At 47.0% G+C, this 22,782-nt stretch overlaps 2 protein-coding genes across 4 annotated transcripts; one reads left to right on the top strand and one right to left on the bottom strand.

The window, feature by feature from the left end:
- Nucleotides 1–43: 43 nt before the first annotated feature.
- TMEM208 (transmembrane protein 208) lies at nucleotides 44–4,809 on the bottom strand. Its single transcript, XM_072636026.1, has 6 exons — nucleotides 4,696–4,809; nucleotides 1,946–2,041; nucleotides 1,273–1,332; nucleotides 1,034–1,170; nucleotides 781–865; nucleotides 44–387 (listed from the first exon to the last, which is right to left on the bottom strand). Exons 1-6 carry the CDS (start codon nucleotides 4,699–4,701, stop codon nucleotides 250–252), a joined length of 522 nt encoding a protein of 173 aa, XP_072492127.1. The 5' UTR covers nucleotides 4,702–4,809; the 3' UTR covers nucleotides 44–249.
- LOC140521231 (F-box and leucine-rich repeat protein 13-like) lies at nucleotides 4,504–21,902 on the top strand. 3 transcript variants are annotated; one of them, XM_072636018.1, is made up of 7 exons: nucleotides 4,504–4,977; nucleotides 11,653–11,754; nucleotides 17,203–18,186; nucleotides 19,902–20,099; nucleotides 20,659–20,769; nucleotides 21,409–21,626; nucleotides 21,708–21,902. In XM_072636018.1, the coding sequence occupies exons 1-7, from the start codon at nucleotides 4,519–4,521 to the stop codon at nucleotides 21,874–21,876; spliced, it is 2,241 nt and encodes a 746-aa protein (XP_072492119.1). In that variant the 5' UTR covers nucleotides 4,504–4,518; the 3' UTR covers nucleotides 21,877–21,902. The 3 variants fall into 3 exon arrangements, with proteins under 3 accessions (XP_072492119.1, XP_072492118.1, XP_072492120.1); XM_072636017.1 differs by having other exon boundaries at nucleotides 20,599–20,769; XM_072636019.1 differs by lacking the exon at nucleotides 4,504–4,977 and adding an exon at nucleotides 6,211–6,305 and having other exon boundaries at nucleotides 20,599–20,769.
- Nucleotides 21,903–22,782: the final 880 nt, after the last annotated feature.

Raw genomic sequence — 22,782 nt, 5'->3', positions numbered from 1 at the left:
TCCAGCTGGTGCCCCCCAGCATGTCAACACAGATACACATGGCTCCCAGCTTTGGCTCTTTATTATAACAAGCTGGTCCCCTCCCCCTGCCCACCCTGACCCGGTCCATCTAGATGTCCAGGTCCCATGGGCTGCCAGTGTCTCCTGGGCAGTCCAGGAAAGGACCCAGGCACGGATAGGCAGGACCTGCCCTGACTGGGAGAGCCTCGCTCAGTTCTGTAGCTGCGGCCAGCCTTCTGCCACCACTGGCTACAACCGCTTCATCTGTCGGCGCTCCTGCCTTCGCTGGCGCTTCTCACTGGGCTCAGTAATGGAGTTGGCTGACTCAGCTGTGAGCCAAGGGCTCAGGATGTTTACCCACAGTAGGTAGAGTGCCCGGCCTGGAGCCTGGCAGGAAGCAGGGCAGATTGGGAAGACAGTGGGTTGCTGAACAATACAATGGTCTTCAAGTATTGAGAGGAGAGGACTGGGACTTAATGAGGGGCAGTTAGGGCAGGGAGCCAGATTTCAGCTCAGTCCAAGTAAGAACTCTGTAACAGAGCATCCACCGTGGAAGGTGGTGTGCTCTCCTGAGTTCAGAGCAGAAGCCTGGTGACTGCTTGGTTCTGAGGAGACTTCTGACCAGGTTCAGGGGGCAGGGCAGATGAGCTGAAAGATTCCCCTCCTCCCCAACTAAAGGCTCTGTAGATGGGGTCTGAGCTCCCACCCCCCCACAGTGCCAGGGCAAGACGCTTTAGCATCAGGCACATATGTCCCTCCCAGTGCCTCAGTTGTACTTACCAAGAGCCAGAAGTACCACACATAGAGGGAGAAACAGCTGAGCACCTGGACAATGGCTGTCAACAGGATCACATCCTTCAGGTGCCTTGTGGGGAGGTGGAAGCAGGGAATGAACACGGTCAGAAGCTGAGGGGAGCTCAGGTGACCCACAGGGATGATGGACTATGGAAGGCCAAGGACGGGTGCCCACCCCAGGGGGAAGGAGTGAGCCGGCAGCAGGTCCCGCTCACCTGGGCTGGCAGGGGACACTCACTCTGCCATTCCCTGCTCCATGTTGAGGTCGATGCCGCTGTCTGCCAGAGCCCCATCCTCTGAGAAGACTGCCTTGGCCATGGAGCTCATGGAGCGGTAGCTGGCTCCATACACAACTGAGCTGAAGACCAGGGCCGTCTGTGTGAAACACAGAGGGTTAGTACCATGAGGGAAAGCTGGGGGAGAAAGAAGAGTCTCCGCCCGGGAGTAGCTGGGGCAGGAAGGGGTCATAAAACATACCCAGGCCCAGAAAGATGCAGAAGAGTAGAAGATCACGAGGGTCACAACGCTGTAAATTGCCTGGAACCGGAGACACAGGCAGCAAGTCAGGAGAAAGGGCAGAATCCTCAGCCGTCGGCCCTTCTCTTTGCCAGGGTAACCTTCCCATGCTGACAGACACCCTTGGCAGAAACCAAACATCTCCCTCCCCTCTGCTGGGGACCGTAAACATCAGGGGGTAGAAGGGACAAAGACCCAGCACGTCAGGGAGTGGAAGACCGAGCAGCAGGCCCCTGACAGTCTGTACTAGTGGGAACAAACTATTCAGATCTGGGAAGGGGGAGGCAGGCCAGAGCTCTGTCTGGAGGTCAATAAGACTCAAAGGATAATGAATGAGTAATCAATGGGTGCTGCTCAAAAGTTTGACCTTTTGCTTCTCTGAAATGCTTGTGAAAGACACTCTACCTATGTTTGCCAACGTCCAATTAACCCCACAGTGCTCCTATGACTTGATAAGAAGAACCTACTTCCAACACCCACCAGACCAGCTTTACCCTCACCCAGGACTCAGGGCCCATCATCCATACAGTTCCCATCCAAGCCCAAGCCCCAAAGTAGAAGCCCATCCCCAAAGTGATGGAGATCCCTCTAATAAGCCTCAAGCCTCAGCATCAATGGCATAGGGAACACTCACAGTAGCCCCCAGGATGATCCGAAAGTAGAATCTCAGGGTTTCTTTATTCTCTTCAAATATCTGCTTCTTCCCTTTTGTGCCAACCTTCCCTTTGGGCTACGGGCAAGTCAGCAAGAAATAAAGGCTTAGAGGAGACATTTCAGCAGGCTCGCCCCGTCCCAACAAGCTCCAGGCACTTTTCATGCCCTCCCCAATTTTTTCATTTAGTTCCTCTTCATCATCCCCCTCCCCTCAAAACATATGGTCTGATTTATTCCAAAAATCCTTTCAGCTCATCTTGATCCTGCTATGATCCAATAACCCTTCTGGTAGAGGCTAGTCTTTGTCCTGTCCTTGGATATATACCCTAACCATTCCCACCCACATGGCGTGTGTGTGTTTCTTCCAATTCTTCTAGGTCCTTAAGATCATAGTTTGGGGGATGGAAGGGGCATGTTTCCTTATTTTATGAATGAAGAAACCAACCCCAAAGGGATTAAGAGACTTGTCCAAGGTCCCTCAGGCCAGAACCAGCTCTTCAACAGATATTCCTAAAGCCCAGGTCTGACCATGTCACTCCTCTACTCAAGAACCTTCAAAGGCCCCACCTCACCTCTAGGCCTGGTGTCTAGGATAAAACAGAAACTGGACTCTGGTTTTTAAAGTCTCTTGCAACCAATTTGAGCCTACCTGTAAACCAAGCTTAGGGGACATTACTCTCATAAGGTCTATGCTCCAGCCAGACTGACCTACAAAGTCCATCTCCCATCTCAGAACCTGTCTGGAAGGCCCTCATTTCTCATCTCCACTTAGTAGAATATTAGAATGCCTCCCCTCCTTCACAGCTCGGCACATGTACTACCTCCTGCAGGAAGCCTATCATGGTACATTCTTCCATGCCAGGGCTATTCCCAAGAGAATTCTTTTTAACCTAGTTTTCTTCATGTCATTTCCTTGGAAGAATGTATGTTCTTGAAAACAAGAAATGTTTCATTTTTGGTTCTGTATCTCCAGCAACTGGCATAGTGCCTCTATACTATTTCACTTGAGATCTAAACAGTTCACATGGATTCAGTTATCTCTATGCCAGTGGTTCTTAGATCTACTTATCCAACCCTAAGGTCTCCTGTGACCACCTATAGTAGTCATAGACCACTCTATATATAACTATAGAACAGTCCATAATTCCAATTGGCTATTGGACATCTCAAACAGGACATCCCATAGATATCTAGTAGAATCAACACGTCCAAAACTGAAGTCATCTTCTTCCTTCCCTCCAACCTCTCTCCCCTCCTAACTTTCTTATTCCTTCCAGCTACCCAGGCTCAAAGTCTGGGTGACATCCAAAATTCCCCTCTCTCTCTATTACCCCATCTCCATATTCAATCTGTTTCCAGGTCCTCACAATTTTTCCTTCCTAACTTCCCATATATATGCCCCCTTTTTCTTATCTGATACTACAATCACCCTGGTGCAGGCCTTCTGGTTGGGGTTGATCTCTCTGCCCACTCTAGTTCAAACCCATTCAGCTCCCAAACTGATGCTACTAAAGTGAAGAGCTGACTATGTCACCTTCCTATTAAATAAACTCCAGTGGTTTCTTATCACCTCTAGGATCATATATAAAATCCCTTCAAAACCTAGCCCCCTCCTACCTTTCCAGTCTTTTCACACCTCATACACCACAGCTCCCACATACTTGTCTCTCAGTGTCACTGGTCACCTTGCTGTCACCAGAAAAAGGTACTCATCTCTGCTCAAAGCACTTTACCTGGCTATTGTTCAGCATGGAACACGCTCCCTCTTATCTCCTCTTCCTGTATATCTTCAGGTCCCAGCTAATATCTCACCCTGCAAGAGCCTTCTCCTGATCCTGCCCCTTCCTTTATGCCAATGCTTTCCTTCTGTTAAGGATCTCCAATTTATCTTGTACATAGCTTGTCTGCACGTTGTTTTTTGCCTGTTGTCTCACCCATTAGACTGTAAAACCTCCTTGAGAGCAGGGTCTGTCTTTTGCCTTTTTTGTATCCTCAGTGCTTAGCACTGTGCCTGGCCCGTAACAGGCACTTAATCAATGTTTATTGATCTATTGATTCTGCCTTTTTTTGCACCCCCAGGACTTAGCACAGAACCTGGCACATAAATGGAGCTTAAGTCATGCTTGTTGACTCAACATTTTTTGGCAGAGCAGGGGCTTAACAAATACTTTCTAAATGAACGTGCCACCTTGGTACTTTGGCTCTACTTCTTTCCACCTTGGCATGTTCTATCCCTTTGGGCCTGAGCCTAGGTACATCCCACGATGGCCTTTGCTCCCCCGCCTTGGTACATCGCACGATGCCCCTTGCTCCCCTTGGGGCCCCGCCTTGGTACATCCCACGATGCCCCTTGCTCCCCTTGGGCCCCCACCTTGGCACTTTCCACAAGCTCCTCGCTCCCCTTGGGCCCCCACCTTGGTACATCCCACGACGCCCCTTGCTCCCCCGTCTTGGTACATCCCACGATGCCCCTTGCTCCCCTTGGGGCCCCGCCTTGGTACATCCCACGATGCCCCTTGCTCCCCTTGGGGCCCCGCCTTGGTACATCCCACGATGCCCCTTGCTCCCCTTGGGCCCCCACCTTGGTACATTCCGTCACCCCCGTCCCGTGCTTTGGTAGCGCCCGGTCCCCTTTTGCGACTCAGACCATTGCCTTCACCGGCATTCCTTTTGACAAGCTTCCCCGGACTTCGGTCCTCGCCCTCCCCCCGTACCTCGTCTCATCCTTACCGCCATGGTGTCACAGAGCCACCAACTCCGGGACGGAGAGGAGAACGAACCGCGGCGATGGGCGCCGGGCAGCACCAGCTCAGCAGGGAGAGCGCTCCGGGTGGGGGAGGAGGGGAGGGAGGAGGGTCGGAGAGCGATGACGCCAGCGGACAGGCGACGGAAGTGCGCCGTTGCACTTCCTCCCAAGGTCTCCGCCCGGAGCCTCCACTGGACTACGACACCCAGCGGCCCGTGCGCGGGGGTGGCCGACTGGTGGCCATGGCCGAGTCGCTTCCCCCTGAGGTGAGAGTAGAGCTCACGGCCCCGGGCCCGAGGTCGCCCGGCAAACGTCCGTTCTCCCCCTCGGTCTTCAGGTTAACGGTCTGTCCTCCGCGGCCCCCACCCCCAACCTGCTCTCACTCCCGCACCCGCCGAAATGGCCTTCGTGGAAGGTGGAGGCGGCGCGGCGTGGCCTGGACGTGGGAGGCCGAAGGACCTGGGTTCTAATGCCGCCTCGGGCACTGGCTAGATGGGCGACCCCTCCCCGGGCGAGGCCCTGCGCCACTCTGTGCCTCCGTTTCCCCATATGTCAAATCGGAACCTGTGTACCCTTCCTGTCCACCCGGCCCCAACAGGTCCCCTCATTCCCCTTTGAACGCCCGAAGGGGGCCGTACCAACTGCCTTTCCCCTCCCCCTGGTCTGGCCCGGGTGCCCAGCGCCGGGAGAAGGCCGTGCCGAGGAGCTGCCCCGCCCCGCAGGCCCGCCAGGCCGGCGTTGCGTTCCCAGAGGCGCCCCTCCCCCATGGCCCTCCACAGAGCCGAAGGGGGCCGGACCCCCCAGGGCCGCGTCTGTTACCCAGGCGCTTTACAGATATGGGCGGGGGGGGGGGGGGGGGGGGTGTGTGCCTTACTTTACGGATGAGGAGACTGAGGCCAGCAGCGGTGAAATGACTTGGCCAGACTCCCACAGCTGGTCGATGTCAGAGGCTGGATCTGAGCTTGGGTCTTCCTGACCCTCCGTCCCCTGGACCACCCAGCTGCCGGGTTAGTGCGGAAAGGGACGTAGAACCTTGAGTGCCAGCCGCCAAGGCTTTGTCCAGCGCTGTTCAGTTGGACGCTTGGTTTTGCTGGATTCATCAAACATTCAGTTCTGCTGCGAACCCTTGCAGTCCTGAGCGGGTCACTTAACCAGACTCCTCAGCTGGCCGGTCCATAGATGAGTTAGGTAGCAGCTACACTGCTTCTGGACTTCTCCATCCTGCTCCCTCTCCGCCCTACCCTTCTCCTCTCCTCCCCCCACCCCCTTTCTGCTTCCTTTTGGGGGTTGCCTTCTTCCATTAGATTGTAAGTTCCTTGAGAGCAGAGATTGTCTTTGTTCTGTATCTGTGTCCCTGTGCCTAGCACAGTGCCTGGCACCCAGTAGGAACATAATAAATGCTTCTTGACTGGCTAACTAAAGTGTGATAGGGGCAAAGGAGAGATGTAAACAAAGAAATAGGGGGAAATCCTGAGTAAAGAGAAAATTCTTTCAACCAGAGAGAAAGGTGATACCTGAGCTGAGTCTGGGCAGAAGAAAAGGATTTCAGTTGTCACAGGGAGGGAGGAACACACAAGGAGGAAAGGTATTTCAGGTAAGCGTTCATAAATGTCCTGAGAGAGGGCAAGAGAAGAGCAGTTTGAAATGAGTGGGTCAGTTTAGCCAGAAAACCACTAAATGTGGTTTTTGGTTTTTCAAGGTGTGTGCATGTGTGTATTGAACACAGGAAGGACACAAGCAGGATTGTGCATTAGGAAGATTATTTGGGGGGCTATGTGAAGGATTTCCTGGAGAGGGGGAAAACAAGCAAAGAGAACGAGTAGGAGGATATTATTATGGTTGAACAGCGATGAGGACCTGAGCACAGGAGCTGGTGGTGTGAGCAGAGAGAGGGGTCAGTATGGGAAAACTGAAAAAACAGAAGAGTCAAAGATGACTGAAATTTCAAGCCTGAGAACTGGGTGAATAAAGGTGCCATTCGTGAGAGTTGGCGAGTCAGGAGGGTGGGCAGCTAGAGCTCAAAAGATTATTTTATTTTTTCACATGTGATGACTGATGTGGGTTTCAAACTCAGAAATGGGGGTCTACCAATCCATACGCAAAAATCCTTGCAGGCCACATTTTAGCTTAATCTTCATCTGTGTTTTATTGAATTTTTATTTATTTTTGTTAAATACTTCCCAATTACATTTTAATCTGTTGTGGGCCATGGTCACATGGTGGTGATGTGATAATGGTACTCCTTGTCCTTAGTCCCAGCACCTGCAAAAGGCAGACTTTCACTGGACCTGCGAGAGAGTGTAGTACTATGTTAGCCACTAGGGGGTGCTGCCATTCGGTCCCCAAACAGTAGCTCTTTAAGAGTATTTATTCAGTGGCCATGGTTGGCTGGTTTTCTCAAAGTCTGCAGTAACCTACTGCTCACAAGGGGGTGCTCAGCCTACACAATCTCATCCCACCCAACCTTCCCATGCCCTCTGCTACCCAGAGTAGTTCACACAGCTCATGGTACCCAGGCACTTACCCTGGGTTCTTTGTAGATCTGCGACTCTGATGTAGACTGCTCCAACATCACTAAAAAAAGAAGTAGCTCTGATCTAGGGCCTTCATCTTGCCTTTAGGAAATCTGCTTTCAGCCTACCAACTTCATAAGACTTAAAGATTGACTCTTCCTAAGTTCAAATCCGGACTCAAACATGTACTAGAAGGAAATGGCAAGCCAGTCCAGTATCTTTGTCCAGAAAAATTCAAATGGGGTCATGAAGAGGTGGACATGATGGAACAACATTTTAGACTTTAGAGGAAGGTGGGGAGAGGGGGTGAGGCTGCTTGAATATTTTAAAGACGAATTATTACTTCTATACAGATAATTCGTCTTTAAAATATTCCAACAGCCTCACCCACCTTTCATGACCCCTTTTGGGTTTTTCTAGACAAAGATACTGCAGTGGCATGCCATTTCCTTCTCCAATGCATTTTACAGATGAGGAAACAGGTGAACAAGGTTAAGTGACTTGCCCAGGGTAACAAAGCTAGTATATATTTGAGGCCAGATTTGAACTTAGAAAGATGAGTTTTCCTGATTCCAGGCCCACCACTCTTTCCACTATGTTACCTAGCTGCCCTTGTTCTGTTACAGTCCATGGTCCTACCCTCAACAAGGAGGCTTCCATTCTGTGATGCAGAGAAAGGCCCTGGGCAGAGGCAGGCCTAAATTATTTAGGCTCTACTCCCATCTGACTGCTAGTACAAGTAAACAAGTATCCATTGTGTGCTGAAACTCAGAAAATGAATAGAGCCATAGGGCCTGGAGTAAAAGATAGATCATAGCATACCAGAATTGGAGGGGACCTGAGAACACAGAATGTTAGAGCTGGAAGGAATGGGAAATATTAGACCCTAGAATATTTAGTTCTGTTTAAATGCTGAGTTGTTGATTCTGGACAGAACCTTAGGAGCCATTCCACTAAATTAATGTATTTATTACGTACCTATTATATTCAGGATTGCCCTTGGGAAATGTAAAGTTCCTCAATGACCCAAAAGCCCATCTTTCAAATACTAATATGGTTGTGAGTCATGAAACAGTATTCTTCACAAACTAAAAATGAGTATCAGAGGTAATGGAGAGAAGAAGATGGATGCGAGCAGGCTGTGACTGATGCATGACCCATAAGAGACAGCAGAGGAGAACTGGGGTCAAGTATGGTCGTCGAAGAAACGCATGTTTGAAAAAGAAAATGGAAGGATAGTTAACTGTGGACATCCTGGGGGCTCCACTGTTCCCTCTCTTCGTGAGACAGTGAGGAAGGTCCCAGTGTGTTGGATGGGTTGCCTGCCTTTTTATGGGAAGACATAGCCCAGAGCAGCCATATCTGGTGGGACTTGTAATTACTCATTTTTATTGAGGAAATTGCAGAAGAGAGGCAGAATGATTTAGTAGATGGAGTGTCAGACTTAAGGGCAGCAAAGCTCTGGATTTGAATCTCACCCCTGACATTTACAGACTTTGTAAACATAGCCAAATCCTTGAACCTCTCTGAGCTTCCGTGTAGTTATCTGTAAAATGGGGGAAAGAATGCCTAGTGGTAAAAGATCAAATGGAAGTGAGTATAGGTAAAGTACCAAATAAATGACGTGACAGGTGTCAAAGGTTGACTTTGAAACAGTAGGAGATAAGGGTAGAGGAGAATATTAAGACCACATTAAAAGCCAGTCTAAGGAGTTTGAATTTTTTTATAGTCAGAAAGGAACTACTGCAGGTTTTGAGAAAAATAGTGACACAGTGAAAGTGTTCTAAAAACAGAACTCAGAAAAGTGTTCTAGAAAGATTAATTTTGTGGTAGTGTGTCACAAATCAGGGAGAAGAAGGTCCCAGGAAACCAGAAAGTTCTGAAGAAGCAGGTGATAGTTGACAGGACTAGAACCAGGAAAGAAGGCCTTCTTCAAGAATGCAGTTTAGCAAATAAACATTAATTAGGCATTTATTAGAGGCAGGTAGGTAGCGCAGTGAATAGATGCTGGACCTGGAATCAGGAAAACATCTTCCTAAGTTCAAATCCAGCCTCAGATACTTAGTAACTGTGACCCTGGGCAAGTCACTTCACCCTGTCTGCCTCAGTTTCTTCATCTGTAAAATGAGCTGGAGAAAGAAATGGCAAACTACTTCAGTAGGTCTGCCAAGAAAACCCCAAATGGGGTCATGAAGAGTCAGTCAGACATGACTCAATATGACTGAACTGTAAAGGCATTTGTTATATGTAAGGCACTAAGTACTAAGTATCGGGAATATAAAAATGAAAATTTCTGCCCTGAAACTTACAAGTGAATGGAACAAGATGGACACAGGTATAGCATGATAGAATTAATGAGGGTAAAAGGGAAGTCTAAATAATATTTTAAGAAGTGAGGAGTTACAGAATAGGAAATGGAGAGGGAGAGATAGCTTCAGTGTTCAGATGTGGGAAGAATTAGGACTCAGAGGTTTCATACCTATAGGTATATTATGGTAGAGTACCACTTCACACCTACCCAATTGACTAATATAACAAAAAAGGAAAATGAGAAATATTGGAGTAGCTGTGGGAAAATTGGAACACTAATGCATAGTTGGTGGAGTTGTGAACTGATCCAACTGTTCTGGAGAACAATTTGGAATTATGCCCAAAAGGCTATAAAACTCTGCACATCCTTTCATCCAGCAATACCACAACTAGGTCTGTATCCTAAAGATATCCTAAAAAAGGGGAAAGGACCCACATGTACAAAAATATTTATAGTAGCTCTTTTTGTGGTGGCAGAGAATTGGAATCTGAGGGGGTGTCCATCAGTTAAGGAATGACTGAGCAAGTATATGAATGTAATGGAATACTGTTGTACCATAAGAAATGGTTAAAAAATGGTTTCAGAGAAACCTGGGAAGATGTATATGAACTGATGCTGAGTGAACTGAGCAGAACCAGAAGAACATTATACCCAGTAGCAGCCACATTGTGATGATCAGCTTTGATACACTCAACCCTTCTCAGCAGTACAAGGATCTAAGACAACTCCAGAAGACAAGATGGAAAATGCTGTCCACATCCAGAGAAAGAACTGTGGGGTCTGAATTCAGAAGGAAGAATACTATTTTCTCTTGTTTTTTGCTTTGCTTCTTTCTCATGATTTTTCCCTTTTGTACTGATTCTTCTTTCACAACATGACTAATGTGGAAATATGTTTAACATGATTGTATATGTATAACCTATATCAGATTGCTTGCTCTCTTGGGGAGTGAAAAGGGGAGGGAGGGAGAAAAAAATTGGAACTCAAAATCTTATAAAAGGAATGTTGCAAACTATCTTCACATGTAATTGGAAAAAATAAAATGCTATTAAGTGGAGAAAAATAAAATGTCTACAAGACATCTGGTCTGTGATGTGGCGGTAGGCTTTTGGAGGTATGAGACTGGAGGTTAGGGCTGCATAAGTCAATCTAAGATTAATTAGCATAGAGCTGACAACGGAAACCATGAGAGTTGATGAGATTAGCAAGTGAAATACTATAGAGGGAGAAGAGAAGAGGGGCCCCTGAGAACATCTGCAATTAGTGGGCATAACCTAAATGAAGATTCAACAAGGGAGACTGAGAATAGGAGAGAGTAATGTCAGGGAAGCCTAGAGAGAAGAGGGTTTCAAGGAGAAGAGGACAGTTGACCATATTACAGGCTGCAGAGAAATCAAGAAGGGTAGGAATTGAGAAAAGGCCTTTTAGGTCTGGTAACTAAGAGGTCATTGGTAACTTTGAAGAGAGCAGTTTTAGTTGAATAATGAGGTAAGGAGCCAGACTGTAGAGATTTAAAAAGAGAGGGGAAAAGAAGTGGAGACATTGATTATAGACAGCCTTCTCAAGGAGTTTAGCCACAAAAGGGAGAAGAGATATGGGAAGGTGGTGAGGACAGACAGATAGAGTGAGTTTTTTTTGAGGATAGAGGAGAGATGGATGTGTCCGACTGTCATAAGGTCCACAACTAGTTCACTCCCAGCAGGAAGGTTCCAAGATAATATTTTCCCCAGTGGCTTATATACTAGGCCAGATTTTTTTCTAAAGTGTGGATTGTGAGGAAAGATAGAGAACAGTGGTTTCCAGCCTATGAGCCACAGAGTTATTACAGTGTATCTGTGTCTACCAGTTGATGCTAACAGTACAACTCCTATCATATGGGATGCTAGAACTTTGTGGCCAGGCGTTGATCTTTCTCTCTGCCTTGTGTCTGTGCATCATGGGAACTGGCCCAGTCTTCTGAATGGAATCAAAAACACAAAGCCCTTTGTTTTATAATTCTCTAATGTACTTCTCATGTTATTTGTATCTGATTGTTCCTACCCAAATTCTGTATATCCTCTGTCACCAAAGATCCCAAATCTAAACACCTGCTCCTTTCCCCTGTTGTCTTCCCCTAGATGCTGTCTTATATATTGAGCTTCCTCCCTTTGTCGGATCAGAAAGAGGCTTCCCTGGTGAATCGAACCTGGTACTATGCGGCCCAGAGCGCCCTTCGGGAAGTAAGGAATCTTAGAGTTTGAAAAGATCTCACAAGTCACTTAGCCCAACTTCTGTCTGAAACAGAAATACCTTCTTTAATGTCTCTACCACGTTGTCATCCTATCTTTAATGACAAGGAACTTACCACTCCCAAGGTGACATAGAATGACAGAACCTAAAGGTAGAAGGAAATAATTTATAATTTTTTTCATCTAATAAAAATCTGTTTTTCTCTTTCTCCTAAGTCCCTCTTTTACTGAAAAAGAAAGAAAAGTAAATCCCTTGTAACTAATATACATAGTCAAGCAAAACGAATTCCCTCATCGACCATGTCCAAAAAGAAAACGTCACATTCAATAGCCTCAGTCTTTCACCTCTTTCACAGAAACATACTTCATCACCGATCCTCTGGGAATCAGGGTCGTTACATTGATCAGAATTCTCAAGTCTCTCAAACTAGTTAGTCTTTACAATGTTGTTACTCCTGGTTCTGCCCACTTCTCTGCATCAGTTCATATACATCTTCCCAGGTTTCTCTGAAACCATTTTTTAACCATTTCTTATGGTACAACAGTATTTCATTACATTCATATTCATATACCACAACTCCCCAATTGATAGGTACTCTTAGTTTCTAAAGGGCTCATCAAAAAGAGCTTCTATGTATATATGGATTCTTTTCTTTTTTTCTTTATCTCTGAAGTATAAGTCTACTTGGTGCTATCATTAGGTCAAAGGGTATGCATAGTTTAGTAATCTTTTGGACACATTTCCGTATTGCTTTCCTGAATACCTATACCATTTCACAGTCAAAGGAAAGGACATTTACAGATCATCTGGTCCAACTTTCTCATTTTGCAGATAAAAAACTGAGACCCTGAGAGGGTAAGTTACCTGCTCTCAAGATCATACAGATAGTAGCTGAACCATGTCATCGGGCTTCAAATCCATACCTTTTCCCACTATGCCCTTTTGCTTCCTTGTCCTTTCCTTTTTAGAACAGTTCTAATAGTTAGGAAACTCCTTGTTATATTGAGCTGAAATCATTAATCCTTATACAGCCCCTAGGAACCAGAAGTTAATTTTACTCCTTCTTCTAAATGATAATCTTTCAACTACATAGACAACATAGCCACGTTCCCCCCAAGCCTCGTCCTCTCCAGGCTAAATATCCAGAGCAGTAGAATTGGTTTTGAGTTCTCACCAGGGAGGAAAGACTTCTTCATAGAAGCTGCCACTTTGGTCTTTATCAGCCTCTCTACTAGCGATCTCAGAATAAAAGACCTGCCCATGGGAGACCTGAAAATAGAATTGGATCCTGTCTCCCCACCTGCTGCTTGAGGTCCCAGACTATAAATACCCTAACCAAAGCTCCCCAAGCAGAGGCCTGTGGGCTGTCAGTTAGTCCACAGCTGTTACTTGGGGAGTGAGCTCAGGTCAGATACCGTAGCACCCAGAAAGAGGCAGGCTGGAAAATCTGTCTAGGCACCTGGTGGTACCTGGGAACCATGCTGTACTGAGCTGGCCCCTTTGATGATTAGCTTTTCTAGCCACAGGCTGCTTGCTGGTTGCAGATATGCCAACCCATGGGATATCTAATGTTGTTATCATTTGTATTTTTACCCAATTGTTTCCTCTGATAACTGGGAAGAGATAAGTATAGTGCTAACTGGGCAGAGATAAGTATAGTAGCTGCTACATGAGGAAAGGAAAGATTGATGCTCGGACTAGAGCTTGAACCTTCTGAAGACTCAGAGGAACTGACTGGGCTGTTCGCTGGCCGACTCTCCTCAGTAACACTTGGAGCACCTTACTTCTTCTAGAGTTATACTTTTATACGCACACATATTTATTTAAAACTGCCATTTTCATCAAAGTACAGTAAGTTAATGCAGCTTGTCTGTATGGAATTTAGTATGTACTCGTCAAAATTAGCAGCTTTTACCATATTGAAGAGAGATTATTTCTTGATTCTTTTTGTGCCTCAGTTTGCCCCTCTGTATAAGTGACTTAGACTAGATGAACTAAAAAAATTCATCCCAGCTTTAAAATTCCACTTTCTAAGGTACTTTCTATTATTTCTCCCCACCCCTCACCCCTTCACTAGTTTCCTTGCCCCACTGTAGGTGGAAGCCACCAGACTGTCTCACCCAGGGTGGAGAAGACTCTGGGAGCATTTCCTGTTCTTCTTAGGCTTTGTAAACTTCCCAGTGTTCTTCTACTACTTCATTCAGGCCAAGGATGATGAGCCCATCCATGACCAGAGTGGCCCATTCTGTGCCTTTTCACCACTTGGATTATATACTCCTCCATCCCTTATGGAAATGAATAGGGTAGAGTGGTCCTCTTGTTTCTAAAATCCCACATAAAGGGACATGTTGTTTGGTTTTTCCTTGAACCTTTTATTTACAATTCTAAGCCCTATAATTCTATTTTTCTGATTCTCAATGGCTTTCCATGTAATGTTTGGCTTTTGTAATTAGCTCTATGTTTATTTTTACTTCTCTGATTCTAAAGGAATTTCCCTTCCCTGAGCAGTGCTCAAGGTATGGGAGAAACCCTCCTGGGTTAAAAATCGGTAAACCACATATGGCTAATAGAAAGAATGGACTGTTTTTAAAGGATTTTTTATTTTTCAGTTAATTTTTAAAAATGAACTTTTATTCATCTGTCTTCCTCACTTGAGCAAAAAATTTTTCATGAAAAATAAGATCCTCAACACATAACTGCATAGTCCAGCAAAATGAATTCCCACATTAGTCATATCTAAAATCATATGTCTCTTCTGCATCTTCAGTTCATTACTTTTCTATCAAGAGATGAATGGTGTGTTTCATCTTCATACTTCAAGACTTGTGGTTTATCATTGAATTAATAGAGTTCTAAAGTCTTTCACAATTGTTTTTCTCTTCACTTTGCTCTGGATCAGTTCATGTAGGCCTTCCCAGTTTTCTCTGAAACAGTCCCTTTTATCACTTTTTATAGCACAGTAAAGCCATTTCTCAACAGGACAACCTTTTAATTTCTCATTTTGGGCTACAATGAAAAGTGCCGCCATAAATGTTTTGTGTGTGTTTGAATCCTTTTCCTCTTTCTCTGATTAGGCATAGGCCTAAGGACTGTATAATTGGGTCAGAGGTAATGCACAGTTTGGTAACTAGCTTTCTGGGCATCTTTCCAAATTGCTTTCCAGAGTGACTGGGCCAATTCAGAGCTCTACCAACGGTGTGCTTAGTCTGTTTGCTTTTCTACAGCCCCTCCAAAATTTTTTATTTTTTCTTTTGTCCTTTTGCCAGACTAATAGGTGTGAAATGGAATCCCAAAACTGCATTAATTTGCATTTCTCTCATTTTTAGAGATTTAGCAATAAAGTATTTTTTCATGTGATTTTTGAGAGTTTCAATTTCTTCCTTTAAAAATACCTTGTTTATATATAGCCTTTGACCATTTGTCTACTGGGGAATGGCTCTTAGTCTTATAAATTTGAATCAAATCCTTATATATCATGGATATACGACCTTTATCACAGAAACTTGGTACAAAGATTTTTTTCCTGGTTACTTTTTCCCTTCTAATTTTTACTACTTTAGACTCATTTGTACAAAATTTCTTAAATTTTATATAATCAAAATTGTCATTTTCCCTTGTGTAGTGCTGTCATTTGTTTATTCATAAACTCCTTCCTTCTCCGTGAATTTAAAAGGCAGTATCTTTCTTGCTCCTCTAATTTATTTAGGATGTGACCTTTACACTTAGTGACTGTCCATCTGAAGTTTATCGTGGTGGAAGGTGAAAGGTATTTGTCTATGGCCGGACCGTGACCAGTTTTCCCAGAAGCTTTTGTCAAATAGGCCTTCTTCCCAGTACTGGGGTCGTTGGATTCATTGGACGTTATTCTCCTGCCTTTGTTTGCTTCTTGATATATACCTAATCTGTTCCATTGATTGACCTCACATTTTTAAAGCCAGTTCCAAATTGTTTTAATAATTGCTGCTTTGTGATATAATTTGAGATCTGATATTGACAGATCCCCTTTTCTTACCACTTTTTTTCACTATTACTCTTGACATTTTTATTATTTTTTTCTAGGTCTTTAAAATATTCTTTTGGGAGTCTGGCATAGCAGTGAATAAATAAATTCAGGCAATATTGTCATTTTTATCATATTGGCTTGACCTATCCAGGAGCAATGAATGTTTCTCCAATTATTTATTTCAATCTTTATTTCTGAGTAATTGACTATTACAATTTTATCTGACAAAAACAAGATCAATACTCTTCTGAATTTTTCAGGTGCCAGCCCAAGGAATATTTGGATCATCAAATAAACATTTATTAAGCCCTGACTGTGCAGAAAATTGTGTTAGGCTAATTAATAAAACTAATAATTCACATTTCCCTAACTTTACTCATAATGAGCCTATGAGGGAAAAAGTACAAGAAATGGCCCTCTCTTACATCCTCATCTCAGTTTCTTCCCAAATTAGTTTTTCAACTTCATGAACCTATTGTCTCTCCCACGGTTCTCTTCCCTTCTAGGTAGTCTCCCCACACCATGGTGCTTGCTGCTAAATTCTGCTGCCCTGCCTTCTCTGGAAACTTACCATCCTTTGCTTCCTCTAACAAGTATATGCCCTTCCTTCTTCCCCATTGGGTGACCTCTGTGCCCCCCAAGCAGAAGCCAGAAATGTCTGTAGTTCCCATCAGCACTTCAGGACCCCATTAGCTACTGAAATGAGCACTCTGTAGGGTTGATAAACCAGAATCTTCTTGTACAGGCTTCAAGGTGCCCAGACAAAGAGGATTGACTTGAATCTTTTCTCAGTCTCTCCTGCCTAAGGGCATTCTTGGATCTTGTCATTTATTTGTAATAAAGCACTGGATGCTCAGTGACTCCAAGTCTTCTGGGTTTGGGGAGCTAGATTTAGACCCAGTGGCCTCCATCTGAAACAGCTGGAATCATTGTCAGTTGACATGTCCACTCATCCATTCCCAATGCTGGAGACACTTGGCTACCCTCGGGTTTGGGGGCTGCCCCTAGGGATTTGGGTTTCTTCTTACGCTTTCTAAGTAACATCCTACCTCAACACCATTTCCCCTGTTGCATAGTACTTGGCCTGTTAGGCCACACATAGCCTCTTTTTAGGTACTATACCTCTCCATAGGTCTCAGCTTTTCCCATTTATGGCAACATTATTGGTATCTCAGGTGTCCTTCATCTGTCTGCTCTTCTGATAACCATCTCTCCCTCAGATCTCACTCTGACCCATCTCCTACAAAGATATGCCCACAATCCTGCTCTTAGGCCCTTTTCTTACTTTCTTCCTTATTCCCTGTCTTTCATCTTTGGCCCAAAGTTATACCTGGACGGATCCAGATCCTCAGTTTCTCCCCAAACCAGTATGATGCTAAGGCTAAGCATCTCCTTAGACTAGGTAACAGTGGCCCTTTATATCTGTTTCTCCCAGATAGATGTTCGGTATATCATCCCTGTGTCATCTGCCTCCCTTACTTCAATCAAGAGCCTGAGCCACAGGCGTGTATCTTGTCTTAGACTCACCAACGTGGATAGTTCTTGGGATGCCAGTAATGTGCTACAGTCAATCTCCTACTACCTAGGCCCACACCTGCAGAATCTGTCCCTAGGTGGGGGTTCCCTGACGGAAGCTTCTTTTATAGAGCTCATCACAAGCTGCCCTGGGCTACAGGTCTTGGATCTCAGCGGCTGCAACAGCCTCTTCATGTCAGGGATGTTCTTGGACCAACCAGAAACAGTACAACAGGCGCGAGAGGCCCTGGCGAACCTCCGGGAGCTCAACCTGGCTAACCTGCGCTATTTGGCAGACACCAGCTTTAACCGCCTGAGCAGCTGTGCCCCCAAATTGGAGCGCCTCTCCCTGGCCCGCTGCCATATCACTTTTGACCCCCACCGCAGTCTATCTGCTCAACAAGACTCTTCTGCCACCCTCTCCTTCCGCAACATACTCTACTTCCTGAAGGAGCGAGCCACTCATCTGGTGGCCCTGGATCTGAGTGGCACAAACCTGTCCCCCACAGCTCTTCAGGCCCTGGGACAGGTGGTAGGACTCCATCTGCAGGAGCTGACCTTGAGGGGCTGCCGGGACATCTCCAATGAGGCTGTGGCAGCCCTGTGCCATCAGCAACGAGGCCTTATCAGCCTGGACCTGAGTGGCTGCTCAGAGCTAGCAGATGGGGCCCTTCTGGCCGTGTCTAAGGGCCTGAAGAGACTTCAGTATCTTCGAATGGAGAAGCTGCAACGACTGACAGATGCTGGCTTCTCAGCCCTACATGGGCTTCGGGAGCTGAGAAGCCTAGATCTAGCTGAGTGCTGCCTCGTGAGTGGAAGGGAGCTGTCCAGGGCACTGGAGTTCCCAAAGGGTCCCCCGCCCCACCTCACATCTCTCAGACTAGCCTACTGCTCCTTGCTGAAGGTAAGGGTCTCCTTGCCTTCCCTTCTTTCCTGAGGCTCAAGCAAGAAAGAGGCCAAGTATGAATTCAGACAGGGTTTCCACTTGTGCTCTGTGACCAGGGCCATCTCCTTAGGGGCACAAGCAAAATTCCAGTGTTTTCTGTGCTAGTTAAAATGGAGTTTAGATGAACATCAGACACATTGAGAGCTGACTCCCAGGATAATTATAGTCCTTCTCCTCCTCCACAAAAGTCCTCCCCCTCTGATGCCTCCTTGTGATGCAACTGTGATAGAGCTCTAAGTCATGCCGTGGATTGCAGCCTCAGCTTCAGAGGGTCACCTACCTTAACAGCCACAATAACACCACACAAGATTGAATCTTCTTAAGGTTTGCAAAGCACCTTCTTCCACAATTTATATGAGGTAGGTGCAAGCGGCATTATCCTCATATTACAGGCCAGAAAAATTGTGCCTCATGAGATGCACCTATGGTCACACAGCTAGTGAGTGATAGATCCAGACCTAGGCTTTTTCTTTTACATTCTATTTGTGGAGATAAAATAAATAGAGTGAGGACTTTGCAAACCTTAAACCTTTGCACTCTGTAAATGCTAGCTAGATTTGTGAGACCCTGTCCCAGCTGTCAAAGGATCTACATGAGCTTGGGAAGTTAGGGCAGGGCTATGTAAAAAGACAGATAGTTATATCAAGGATGTGAGATCTTACAAGAGGAGGTGACCCAGATCAGACCCTTTCCTCAGATAAGCAGCCTGTTTTATCCCTCCACTCTGATGCTGAGCCTCTCTGAACATAACCAAGGTGGTCCTCATATGACAGGCACCAAGAATGCCACAGGGCCCGTACCTGAAAGTGCTGTTGTCATTTTTCTAGCGAAGGCAACAGATCATTAGCATAGCCTTCAAGAAGCTGCCTACAGTCTCTTCTGTCCAGGCCACAGCCCAACATCAGCAGAGTTTGGTACAATGGCATTTGTATCACAGCAATTCAAGACATCCCATGCTAAGTACCCATGAGTGGTCCATATAGTAAATACTTAACAAATTAAAGGATCATAATGTTCACTGAGGGTTAGGATGGCCCAGAAAGCTTCCTGGAGGAGGTGGGCTTTGAAGGAGAATTCAGAAGGGTGGCAGGGAGGGAACCACCTCCACCTGCTCCCCACCAGGGGAGGGGAGAAGGCCAGCATCAGACAGGAATTTGCCAGAGAATGATGAATAGCCCTGTTTGGCCAGAGGAAAGAAAGGCTTCCAGCTATCAAAGGGCTAACATGGGAGAAGTTGGTCAGACAAGGTTATCCAGGCCCTTGGGCATCAAGTGAAGACATATGGACTTGATTTTGTGAGCTCTGGGCAGCCACTGGAGGTTTTGGAGCAGTATGGTGACATGAGCAGGACCAGCCGTAGGGAGGATATCTGCAGCAGGGTTAGGGTTAGGGGTGGCAGGCTGGCTGGAGTGATAGAAGAGCGACCAGAGCAAGGAGATGATTTAGGAGCCAGCATCACAGTTAGAGCTGAAAAGACACCAGTCCATCTGCCTCATTGGAAGGCAGACTACAAAGACAGGGGAGACTTCCTCCCTGTTTATCTGTAAACTAGGACACACATAAATCTATCCTTCTAGGCCAGGAAGACCTCTGGCTCCAGAATGTCCTGAGGATTCTTCCTGGCCCAAGAAATTGGGTTGCTCACTCCATCCTCCCCCTCCCTTCCTTCCCAGGACAAGTCAGTGATCTCCCTGGCTCAGGAGCTTGGTTCCAGCCTCAAGGTGCTAGACCTGTCCTCGTGTGTATCCCTTACCAACAGCAGCCTCATAGCCATCTCTGCCAACCTGCCCCAGCTTACTGTCCTTCGTCTGGCTTGGTGTAAGGAAATCACTGACTCAGGGCTCCTGGGGCTGGTGGATCCAAGTGAGGAGGTGAGGAGGGCAAGCAGGGAACTGGGGAAGAGTCTATGGTCACTTGGGAGTATCCTCAGCCCTCGACCTTGTCCAGGTCCTGTCTGGCCTTGTCCCCTTTGTGGGCTCAGTGCTTACAAAGCTGTGTGGTGTAGTGCAGAGCACTCAGGAGATCCCACCTGGCTCTTCATTCCTAATTGTAACCTTAAGCAAAAAGCTGCCCATCTTGGAGCTTCAGTTTTCTCATCTGTAAAATAGGGATTATTTTATCTGTACTCCTTGCCTCCCAGGGTTGCTGTGAGGAAGGTGCTTTGTAAACTTTAAAGCATTGAAGAAATGTGAGCTATCATGATGAGTCTGGCCTCCGTGGTGGAGGGTTCTGAGCAGTGGCCTCGCCCTGAGAGGGTCCCCAAACTGGATCTCCTCCCCTCCCCCCAGGACAGTAGGCAGGCCCTGGGGCCTCAACAGCATTCTAACTGCCCCCCTCCCCCAACCCCTCCCTATTGGCTTCTCTCGCCAGAAGGACAAGGGACTGAAGTTAAGCAGGATCTTTGGAGACATGGGCTTCTTCCTCCCACAGCTGCCTCCAGCCCCCCTCGAGTCCCCCAGACCCTCACTGCTCATGCTGAGGGCCTTGCAAGAGCTCGACCTCACTGCCTGCAGCAAGCTGACAGACACCAGCCTGGCCAAGGTGCTCAGAGCCCTGCAGTGGGAGGGGGAGCAATGGGGACATTGGGCAGCGGGGCTGGTTCTTAGGGTTCCAGGATTGATATCCTGCAGAAATCAGGTGTGGTCATGGACAGATACTTGGGCACAGATCAGGAGACTGTAGGGCTAGAAGCGACCTAAAGATCCTCTGAACCCTGATCATCAGAGAAAACTGAGAACCAGAAAAAAAGTGACCTTCCCAAGGTCACATAAGGCAGTGAAAGAATGGATTCTGAGTCAGAAGACCTGAATTCAAATCCCACCTGTACCAATCACTCTGGGCCTCATTGTTCTCTTCTGTAAAATGGGTCAGACAAGATGATCTCTCAGATCCCTTTTGATCCTAAATCTGATCCCTCTGATGCTTAGACATCATTTGAGATGGACCACCTAAATCTTGTGGTCCAGTAAAAGAGTAGAAGCAGGACTGGCCACAGGTCCTCTGAGTACAAAATCCAGTGCTTTCTTCCCTGCACCTTCCTCCTCACTACTCCCGCTGTCTGGACTCCACTAGATTGTACTGACTGAGCTATCAGGCTAGAAAGGGACCCTAGACTAGAGTGCCTTGGCCAAGCTACACTGGTTCCGGACCCTCAGATGAATTCAGCAACCATCTCTGCAGGTCCTGAAGTTTCCCCGTCTGAAGCAGCTGTCCCTGAGCCTGCTCTTGGAGCTCACGGACACAGGGCTAGTAGCTGTGGCCAAAGGATGTCCCAGCCTGGAGCACCTGGCCTTGAGCCACTGCAACCACCTGAGTGACAGGGGCTGGGCCCAGGCCGCCAACTTCTGGAGGAGGCTGCAGCATCTAAACCTCTCCAGCTGCAACCAGCTCACAGAGCAGTGAGTCACCCTCCTGAGGGGTGGGGGGGTATGACACAGGGCCAAGGGAAGGGAGCAGCACTTACTCCATCCCCCCCACAGGACGCTGGTCACCATTGGAAAGGCATGTCGGAGGCTGAAGGTGCTGGACGTGTCCATGTGCCAGGGCATCAGCATGGCTGCCGTGGGGCACTTCCAAGCCCAGTTGCCCCATGTGACCTGTGTCCAGTCCCGCTTTGTTGGGGGGGCTGATCTAGCCATGAGCCTCTGAATAAAGGTCAGTTCACTGAACTCTGATCTTTGGCCTACTGCCACCTTATTGTCCCCTGGGACCTTGGCATCCTGCTGCCCAATGCCCTGAGTGTGGGCGCCTCACCTTCCCACCATTTTTCCTGGAGCAAGAAGAACAAATGCTGCTCACTTCCCCTCTTCTCAGCCAAGGAATCTCTCAGGGGTTCTGCTTCCTTGGCATCTGTTCCATAGCCTTTGTTGAAGCCCAAGTGGGGAAGCAGCATGTTCCTCTGGCCCTTTTGACCCTGGCTCAGCACCCTGACCTCCAAGGGAGCCTCCAGCTCAGCTCAAATGGCAGAACCTCAGCAATGCCCAGGGGTTGCTCAGGTTCTCCGCTGCCCCTTTCACAGAGGCCAGGCCTGATATCATAGGCATGGTCAGGCTGAGTCCTAGGGATTGGAACAGTTTGAGTGCCTGGCCTCAGTCTCCTGCTAACCATTTCTCAAATCTCAATCACTTGCCTTAGTTTACAAATGAACCTTGCTTCTGAGGTGGGGAATCTGGGCTTCTCCCCCAGTTCCTTAGTGCTGTGACCAGCCCAATACCGACTTCTTTGTTGGGTTTGTGAAAATTAAAAATCTATGGTCTCATCTCTACATCGTGGGTCCTCAGGCAGAAGGATCCTAGGACTTTGAACTGGGAGAAGCCTCAGAGATCATCCATTTAACTCCTTTCATTCTACAGATGACGAAACCGAGGTCTGGGAAGGGAAAGTGATTTGCCCACAACCTGTGAGTGCTGCCCTCCTGGAAAGCTTTACAAGTGTCCCAGTTCTGTACTATCTGGAAGCCTCCTGGAAAGGGTCTTCAAAACCAGGAACAGCCCCACAAGACCAGCTTTAGTTCTCTAGCTGGTCCACACTTCAGAACCCCAAATGATCACAGGA

This window comes from Notamacropus eugenii, chromosome 1 (genome assembly GCF_028372415.1).
Source record: "Notamacropus eugenii isolate mMacEug1 chromosome 1, mMacEug1.pri_v2, whole genome shotgun sequence".
NCBI lineage: Eukaryota > Metazoa > Chordata > Mammalia > Diprotodontia > Macropodidae > Notamacropus > Notamacropus eugenii.
This window is presented reverse-complemented; position numbering and strand designations above follow the sequence as displayed.

Bases quoted from the DNA above. Each gene is read 5' to 3' on its own strand.
- LOC140521231 (XM_072636017.1), top strand. From the start codon at position 4,519: ATGCCCCTTGCTCCCCTTGGGCCCCCACCTTGGTACATTCCGTCACCC. The intron at 11,755-17,202 runs GTAAGGAATCTT...TGTTTCTCCCAG, and splicing joins CCCAGAGCGCCCTTCGGGAA to ATAGATGTTCGGTATATCAT. The intron at 18,187-19,901 runs GTAAGGGTCTCC...CTTCCTTCCCAG, and splicing joins CCTACTGCTCCTTGCTGAAG to GACAAGTCAGTGATCTCCCT.
- TMEM208 (XM_072636026.1), bottom strand. The intron at 1,171-1,272 runs GTATGTTTTATG...TGTTTCACACAG, and splicing joins CTGCATCTTTCTGGGCCTGG to ACGGCCCTGGTCTTCAGCTC. The intron at 866-1,033 runs GTGAGTGTCCCC...CCTCCCCACAAG, and splicing joins ATGGAGCAGGGAATGGCAGA to GCACCTGAAGGATGTGATCC.